Source organism: Cyphomyrmex costatus, unplaced genomic scaffold (genome assembly GCF_001594065.2).
Source record: "Cyphomyrmex costatus isolate MS0001 unplaced genomic scaffold, Ccosl1.0 scaffold121, whole genome shotgun sequence".
Lineage (NCBI taxonomy): Eukaryota > Metazoa > Arthropoda > Insecta > Hymenoptera > Formicidae > Cyphomyrmex > Cyphomyrmex costatus.
In genome coordinates this window covers 77,867-87,538 of record NW_017275185.1, presented here as the reverse complement: position 1 = coordinate 87,538, position 9,672 = coordinate 77,867, and the positions used below count along the sequence as shown (strand labels likewise).

The window sequence follows — 9,672 nt, the reverse complement described above, 5'->3', positions numbered from 1 at the left end:
TAAACACAGCTATACAATTACAATATATATAAATAAAAAAATTGACAAATTAAAGAAAATGTCATAATAAGAACTCATATAAGACCTCCAAGAGATATCTTGCAGCAAAAGAACGTTTCCAGGACATCCGTTGGATAAAGTGTGATGTCACGAGGTGTTATAAAATAAAAACTATATCAAGAAAAGAAGTAAAAGCATGCCATATTGTTTACATTCTTCATACTAGATGCGTGATTCAATTTTTCTACGCATATATATTCATGCAAGTATCTGGCTATGCCCTTTTAAAGATGAAGAAAAAGAGAAATGAATTATAAACAATTCAATTTCAAAAGTACCGCGTTATCGTCAGATGATCGCGCTCGCGTGCCACTTGATAGCGATCGCAGCGACTTGCCGCGGCACAGTGCGGAAGTGTTTCCCATTGCCTCTCAAATGTGTCGTCCCGTACGTTGTCACGAACGTATTTAGCATATAAAATATGAACGTGATCGCGAAATCGACAAGTCTCTCGCCGTTCCTGCGGGCGACGGCGACTGTCGTCTCAAATGGAGGAATGCCTGTGGCCGCGACCGGTAAAGTTAGCAAACCAAAGATTAACGTTCCCCAACCTTTCAGGCGGAGGCTCCCGCAGACTGTCTATCAGGATCTTCTTACCGGACCTACATGCATAAGCTCGGGAGTCGCAGGTGCGTTTCTATTACTAGCCTGTTCCACGCCACGAGTATTCCATGAATTTGTGCTCTACAATAAATCGCGCCGATTATTCATCCTATTCGCGATTATATAATCGATATGTGCACTTCGCAGATCGCTGCGCTATCAGTTGAGTGTAGGCCCGAATCAGCGTGAATACATCAACGATTGTTTTAACTTTAAGTGAGACTTAAGCAAGATTTGTATCTGTCTTTATCTTCTTTTGTAAATAAACACAGACACGTATTTAAATCTCGCTTAAAGTCAAAATATCGCTGATGCAATCGGATTTTAGACTTGTAAATCCAAATAATATGCATTGTCTTTGTCTAGAAATCATCTTTATAATGTCTTTTAGACAGGCATGTTGTCTGGGAACTTGGGGAGTTACTCCAAGATAACGTTAACTGTTATAAATATAAATTGATGAAAATCTACAGAAGATTTTGATAGGTTTCCCTGCTATTTGAGCCTCCTGTTCAAACCTGAAACGATAACATGACAAACATGCTGTGCTCCAATATGTGCTGTCAATCCTGGAATCTATAATTTACGTGTATTATAGAAACTTTTCAGTACTGACAGTGTATATTGAAACAGTCAAAAACCGGTATTCATATTCAATTTTTATATTTGAGATTGTCTTAAGCACAGCCTTAAGATGTCATAAGTCAATCAGATTGTATTAACATCTTAAGACGTTACTTGAGTTAGTCTTAAAATAAGAACGGAGACTATGAATACCTTCCAAAGTCTGTTTTTTTCATGTTTCTGTTAACATAGTTTAATTTTAATCTTATGAATTTGAATTAACTCTTTATCTTTTTCTAGTTCCAAGAATTAGAAAAAGGTAAAGTGTAAGTTTAACCGAGATTGAAATTACTCTACATCGATAGAAACAGACATCAACTGAACTTCTTGTATATTCATCTTGTAATTCATCTTTCTTTTTTTCTTTTTATATTTGAGAGAAAAAGAGAAAAGATGGACATACATACAGAAAGTTTATCAGCTAAAAACAACGGGCCTATAATCTTTTATGTTATTGCAGTCAACACACAGGTACATCAGCGACGTTTGGCACACACCGACATTCAGTGGCCAGATTACTCCTATTATCGCAAAGATGAAGTAAAAGATCCTAATGCAAAATCAAAGGACAGTGCACCAACCCGAAAGGGTATCTCTTATCTTATCGCAGCTGGCAAGTACAAAGAAAATGTCTTACACATCTTAAATATGATCCCACAATCTAGAACGTCTTTGATTTTGTGCATCTAGGTGGTTCTGTGGCAGGTGTTTATAGCGCAAAAGTACTAGTGCACAACATGGTTGGCGCAATGAGTCCAACGGCTGATGTACTTGCCATGGCAAAAATTGAGATAAATCTCGGCAATATTCCTGAAGGCAAGAGTGCTATCTTCAAATGGCGTGGAAAGCCCTTGTTTGTACGACACAGGTAATTTAGTTGATAATTTATTGTGTAAAGCCTGTATCAAACTATAAATTAAGATTGAGATTGGATTTGACCAATTAAAGCATAGTTCATTAAACTCAACGTTTGTTTTTTTTATACTGATTGCTTAAATTCTAGTCTAATCTCAATTACATTTCAGCAAAAGATGACTATCTAATGTAAGGTTAATACTACGTTTATCATGCGATAAAGTTTTTGAGCTGCAGAAGATTCTCAGATCTCTCTATCTTGTCAATCAACATTGAAAAATTTGTCGTGCGACAAATGTAATACCAACCTAATCATTATATCTTTGTTATTCGCTAATGTTAAACAGATTTGAAATGATTCATTATGTTCAGTTTAATGTTAATATACAATTGAAAAGTGCAGAAACGGAAAATAATAAGTTTCAATCTATCAGAAACTATTCTAATCATTTTCGATAAATTAAAATCTGTTGTTGCCTGTTAATATCGCCTGTGCTTTCCAATTGTTTCTCAGGTTTAACATATATGTTTCTTGATGGATAGTATGTCTAATTTGCAGTCTGATACGGGCTTAAGAAAAATGTTTCTGTTTAATGTAAGTATTGTATTATATTCGTGGGAATTTATAGACCTCAATCAGAAATCGACAAGGAAGGTAAAGTGAACGTTGCGAATCTCCGTGATCCGGAAGAAGACAACGTTCGCGTGAAGGATCCCCAATGGCTGATCGTTATAGGTGTTTGCACGCATTTGGGATGCGTACCCATCGCTAATGCGGGAGATTTCGGTGGTTACTATTGCCCGTGCCACGGATCTCACTACGACGCCAGTGGTAGGATTCGAAAAGGACCAGCTCCGCTAAACCTTGAAGTACCACCCTATGAGTTTGTCGATGATGGCAAAATGCTCATTGTTGGTTAATGACTATTTGCGTTATCTGTAGTCAAATAATAAAATAATTTATAATATAAAATACTCCGTGGGTATGCGTATTGTTATCGCGAAAGAATCAGAGAAATATGTTTTTGTAAATTTCTTGAAATTTAACGAAGGACTTTCTTTTAAGCATTACAGAATTATTCGAACATTTCGAACATAACAGTGTGACCGCTGTATCGTATTCAGAATAAATATTAAGTAAACAAATATTTATGTAGATTAATTGCTCAATTTCATTGATATTTATAGGAACCCTTACAGAATTTTAATACTTGAAAGGTAATGATAAATTATTATTAGTTTTGAGTTTAGAAATGACATGTGAGACATATAATTAATTAGAATTCGCGAAGCGCATTGAATGATTATCATCAATCGGGATACTGTGTGATGTATTTGAAATGCAATTGGTTCGAATAATTTCTAAAAGAGCTTAGCACGCAGATAAACGAATCTTTATAATTTTTAGAATATTAATAACAAAAAGTTCCAAAGAGACTTTATTTCAAGATTTCAGAAAAAGGAAACTAGATTAAGGTACTGTCGTTGCTTTCCATGCTTAAAATAAGTAATTAATCACTTCTTTTATTATATATGTATATATATTAAACTAGCCACTATTAACTCTTAGCACACACGATTGAATCATTCGTGTCCTGCACACTTCTTTGATATTTAAAACTAGGAACCTCAGATAATTAGTTATTTATATATAATTTTTTGAAATACAATATAACCCCTCTTATAAAAATAAATTCTAAAGATGTTAAAGCATATATACATAAGAATCTCTCACTTAATAATTTTTATATATTTGTTAAATTAATCAAAATTAATTCGGAATACAAATGATCCATCATGTGTAGTAAAGAAAAATCATTGTGTAGTTAGAATTAAATTGAAAATCTGTAAAGTGGCATTCACAGTAAGTTTTTGAAGCATAAAACTTAAGCCTTAAGATTTAAGTCATAAGAAATTGATCAATAATAGTTGATTAAAGCTTAAGTTTAACATCTTAAAATCTCATAATAGACACCGCTGTTTAATTATATCAATGTAGTTTAATTTTAATCTTTGTTCAACTAATTCTTATTTTTTCTAATTTCTGATGTTAGAAAAAAGATGAAGTGTACGAAGGGATGCTTGCAAGGTGCGTACAATTTTCTAGCTAGAAAAACGCATTGTATCAGCCGCGGGCGGAAAACTCGCCGAATGTTCCAAAAGCTTCGCGTAATCTATCTGTGCAATACGCATCCCTCTACTGAACGGTGCGACTCAGGGTAGGGGGTTGTGGAGTGATACCGCTGCTTCCGCGAGGAGGCGCCAGCGATCGGTGGCGCGACTGAAATCCCCGGCCCGGCGCGAGGCCGCGAAGCGGCGACAATCGTCATCGCAATCGCCGGACGATCGTTGCCGGTTTCACCTCGATCGCCCTCGTCGCTGCTGGCAGCGTACGGACGAGAGAATTAAATCGTGCGCGGCGTGATCAATAGTCATTATCGCTCGGCTGCGATCGTGCCGCTTAAAGTTTGGAATAGTCGGCTGCTTAAAACTTGTCGTCTCGTCACCGGATATATATATATATTACGTACACAACACATTACATACGCGCGCGCTTTAACCCCCTCGCCGACCAGCTGACTCTCCTACTCTCTGTCTCTCACTCTCCTCCCGGAACTGACACTCGGAACCGCCGCCGGCGACGCATCGCCGACGATGTATTGTCCGGTCGCGCGCCGTCAGCGAGCCGCGCTGCTCCGTCAAAAGGGTTGAAAGAGCCGGAGTAGGAAAAGGTCGTCGTCGCGGGAACAAGCGAGAAGGAAACGCAAGGAAGCGCGCCCCAATTGCCGGTGAGTATCGTTAAGAGGCGAGTTCTTTGTATCGCTTACCGAATTTAGCGATCGCTTTTTTTTTTTTTCAAAACGGAATTGCGCGACGCGATAACAAAGGACTCGCGAAATGAACGTCCAATATATTTTACAAAGGTACAAATCAGAGTCAACAGTATAGATGTATGATATGTGTGCGAATTCGAACTCTATCAAATAACAAATGAAGACGTTCCGACTCCTCGCTTTTAGGTCATTCTCAATAATTCACAAAAACGAAAATGTAACCGAAATTATAACATACATGAAGATTAAAGAGACCATCACACTCAAATACATGAAAAATAGAGCAAGTCACGTTGAGATACAATAATTGAGGATGACCTAAAAGCGAGGAATCGAAACGTCTTAATTTGTTATTTGATAAAGAATTTGAATTCGCACACAAACACCCAGTGTTGGTATTTTTTTGTAATTTATATTCTCTAAAGCTTCTTATCATATTCTCGTTCTAATATATTTCTCGTCGATGATTTAGACTGTATTTGTATATCGCGAGGAGTTTCTTTTGATATTTAAACGCATAACACGATTTGTATAACATATAATATGTTTTTTGAATATTCAAGCGTCACGTCACGCAACAAACAGGAGCACCTTGCATGTACTTTTCAGACGAATACATTCCTCGTGATAAGTTTTTCAAGCGACTTGTACACGGATTTTATTTCTAATTCAATTTGACGCGGTATCCTCCACTCGCGCCAGGCGGTTGCTCCAGTTTTTCTAACTTTTCGCAGTGTCGAAATAAACTTCTCGCTTTGTCTCTCAGGGAAAGCCTCTTTTTTTTTTTTTTCCTTTGCGATGCCACGATGGCTTAGGCTGCTCCGCGATGTTGATATCGCATTCTTGCCCGTGGAATTTCTGCGTGTCCCGAAAGTCGATAAGCACAATGCCGCTGCGTTGACAATAACAATAATCGCGAGAGCGATAATAATGATCGACAAACGATTTTTTTTCTTGTTTGTGCGCTTTTGCAATAATATTAAGTTTATATTACATGAGAAAAATAGGCAAATGAAAGTGAAACTTTCGGTAAATAAAACGCAATTACTCTTATAATGTAATTTTAATACTTAAACAATAGAGTAATTGTTATACCTGGAGTTTTGTAAAAGTACTAAGTTTTTTTTTATTTACTAGGAGCGCTTTGTTAATTAAATTTTCATCGGTCTTGTATTCCGTGCATATACATCGTAATTTTTATTTCAAAATGCGGAAAAAAATTAAGTAGCTTTTTCCTAATGATTAACACTCTAAGAATCGTTTTAAAGATTCAACGTATTTATCTGTGTGTTGTTAAGCTGAGTTTGATAATAATTGTTCGAAAAGTAGTATCTGAAAGTATCCGAAATTCAACATAAATACAGATTTGAAATAATTTTGTTGATCAAAATAATCGTGTAGGAACTTCAGGCAGAGCTGCAAAAAATTCCAATAACCAACCCGAACGTTCTACATAATTTTGATAGTTTAACAAAATTATTTTCAAGTCTGTGCTTAGTAGTTAGATTTTTAAATATTTTAGCAAAACCGTTCTTTTCATGTATGGTATTTCAAATACGGCACGCAATGTCCCGATCGATGATAACCGTTTAATGAACTTCGCGAGTCATACGTCTCGCATCTTGTTTCTTGTTGTTTGGTAACACGGGTATCGGTATAAACTCGAGTTGGCGTGTGTTTGTGTATCTGCACGCCTGGGTCATTCGATGATTTCCGTACACGTGAGCCGTGCTTTGCATCCCGGTAACGGTTCCGAAACCAACCACCGCTCTTCGCAACGCTTCGTGTGCGTTCTGACCTTTATGTTTCTATTTATGTAAATAAAGACAATATCGTCGTTCGTTCGATGCTGCAAAACGAGCGGCGCGTCGATGCATATTCAAAATTTACACGAGTAGTCGGATTAACGATCAATTTACACCTTGATCGTTTGTGTAATTAGGGATCGTAAAGTTTCGTTTAATACGAAATAAAGAAAGACACTCTTATACAAATGATAAGAAATAACAATAAAATTCACGTCGACACTCGGTAGTTATATCAAGAATAATGTGTTTTGTGGAAAAAATTAACATGCTCATCTCTCTCGTGGAGTAATTGAAGCCTGTGGCAGGTGCGTGTTTTTTTTTTTTGCTGGATTGTTAATAAATTATTTTATAGAAATTGTGAGTTCTGTGTAGAGCAATTTTTGTAATCTACTTTGAGCCGCAGGCTCAAAGCAGTAAACGGGAGAGAGAGAGAGATTATCGTTATTAATTTATTATATTATCATATGGAAAAATATTGGAAATGTAACGGAAGCGACAAATGTCTGACACGGTATTTTTTTTTCCTATCGATCAATCGTATATAAACGAGTGCTCCTCTTTCGCGGCGATCTCCGCGCCCTTCGCAACTTTGTTCTGGCGGAGACTGTACCCGTTGTTCGCAAAGACGATCGTTACCCACCCCGGGTGAGGATCTCCAAGAAAGTTGCAAGTGCAAAGGCTGAGCGGGCACGAGTTGCAATGCAAATGCCGTCGGGTTCCTGGCATTCTAATTCTTATGCGTCAGCGAGCGAGAAAACGCGGCCGAGAGTGCGGCGCGCGCGCACGGAAGAAGGGAGCCGCGCCGCTGTCTTCTCTCGCACAGGATCCAGTTTCCCTTTTTCTCTCTCTCTCCCTTTCTATTCGCCACCGACAGCGCAGGACGAGACTCTTTGCTGCTTTGTGCCCTGCATCTACCGAGCGCACTCGTTCACCCTCGTGCGCGCGCGAGCGTATGCGTGCGTGAGTGCGTGCGTACGCGCACGCGAAATTGCGTGCGTCGTAACGAGAGGAAGGAAGATGGAGTGAGAGAGAGAGAGAGAGAGAGAGAGAGAATGAGCAGAACCCCGCCGCAACACGCGGGCCTTCACGCTGGAGGAGAATCAATAGATGTGCGTTGCATCTTGCCCCTCCCCGTCCCCCCGCGACCCCCTCTTCACGCGTTTTCGGCTGCCACCCTTCTGCCACTGACTCCGACCTTCGCACGCGAGCGCGTACTTCGCCGTGTACTTTGCGAGCCGCATACGATTTACGAGCCACACCAGACGATCTGCATTCTCGAACGCTATTAATCCGAGGATCTGCACATAAAAATGGAAATTAAATCCACAAAATACTTAATGAACAAAATTCGAAAGTGTGGTGCACTTTCGATCGCGCTATTCGCATAACACACACTCCGTTAAATCTCATCGACAACGTCATCTTTGCTTTCTCTCAGACAACTTCTGCAGGGTCTAGAAGTCTTTATGATGTCTTCTATATTATCTTTAAATATATGTATATCTCTATCTAAAGATGTGTCTTTATGACGTTTTTATGATGTCTTTGAAATATGCCTGTTGTCTGAATTGTTTTTTGCTTCTTACCTCTTGTCTTTTTGCCTGTTATTCTGTTTCTTTTTGTTTTTCGTGATAAAATTCTCTCCAAGATAAAATCGATACTCGAAATCTCATTGACCAACTTCGTAGAGATGAAAAACATATGACATGAAACGCGATTGTCGATAAAATGCGAGAGAGAAACAAATGCGGTGGAAGAAAAGCTATGAAAGGTAAGAAACAAGAAATCGGAAGCAAAGAGCAGATCAGGACTTCACGATATAAAATGCAAAACGTTACCTATTCCGTATTTTTGCACGCGAGAAATTGAATTTCGTGTAATTTATATGAGAAACAAGATAGATAAGCGTCGTTTTTTTTTCGTCTCGTTTCGCGCCAATGAATCGATACGGGCGTTATCCGTGAAAGGTCGAAAGTTCATTAGCGACTAAATCTACTCGTGCGAGCTAATCTTATTCCTCTCACGTACTTTAGCTACGCCTCGATGGACCTTTTACCATCTTTTTAACCATCATTTCCGCAACCCGTTCTATAATATATATAGGTTTTTGCCCATTTCGTTGCGTTTTGTACACCATATTGCCTCCACTATCGCGCGCGATCTTATCGTCTAGAAACTTGACGCATATATTAAGATGTGATAGCAGGATAAAGGCTAATTATCACGTAGTCCTAGAAAATGGTATAATTTGGTATACATGCCCGGATCGTATTTTCTGTCGAACTTCCCGCGGCATCGATTGTCCGTAAAGATATCTGTGTGAATGCTAGTCGCCCTTTTCAACCGTCTACTGAATTATTTACATCGATGATTGTCGCTAAGGAAGCGTACACCTTTTCGTCGTCTCCTCTATGTCGATTCAAATGTAATTAGGAAGGGTTAAATTAAGGAATACATATATTAGATATTTCCCAAAATCTATTAAGATAAACGAAATGTCAATTTTTTTCGAAAAAGTATTTTTAACAATTTGCAATTTATTATACATTAAAATATTGGTCACGCGATAGTGCTGCATTTTTCATATCTGAGTAAAGTTTGAGCGCCGTGGAAGTGAATAATTCATCGTTTAGGGCGAAAGCTGAGAGACTGTTCGTGAAATTTCTCCTCCAGTAAATCATACGCCGCGCGATCTCCGGCTGTGACGACAGAGATCGAACATCCCCTTCGTCTTTGTGAGAGAAAGAGCTGACCGTCGCGATAACTACTGTCTCGATATTGCGTAACGATGAATGACACCCTTTGAGGACATTTAATAGCGCTACAAATAACGCCCCGTTGCTTTCTGTCCGTGGTTGTAGTCGCCGATCGAAAGGAGACCCTCGTCT

At 38.6% G+C, this 9,672-nt stretch overlaps 1 protein-coding gene across 2 annotated transcripts; it reads left to right on the top strand.

The window, feature by feature from the left end:
* Window positions 1-401: 401 nt before the first annotated feature.
* Window positions 402-3,288, top strand: RFeSP (Rieske iron-sulfur protein). 2 transcript variants are annotated; one of them, XM_018547146.1, is made up of 4 exons: window positions 402-575; window positions 1,748-1,900; window positions 1,978-2,155; window positions 2,772-3,288. In XM_018547146.1, the coding sequence occupies exons 1-4, from the start codon at window positions 482-484 to the stop codon at window positions 3,061-3,063; spliced, it is 717 nt and encodes a 238-aa protein (XP_018402648.1). In that variant the 5' UTR covers window positions 402-481; the 3' UTR covers window positions 3,064-3,288. The 2 variants fall into 2 exon arrangements, with proteins under 2 accessions (XP_018402648.1, XP_018402640.1); XM_018547138.1 differs by having other exon boundaries at window positions 402-689.
* The last annotated feature ends 6,384 nt before the right edge of the window (window positions 3,289-9,672 follow it).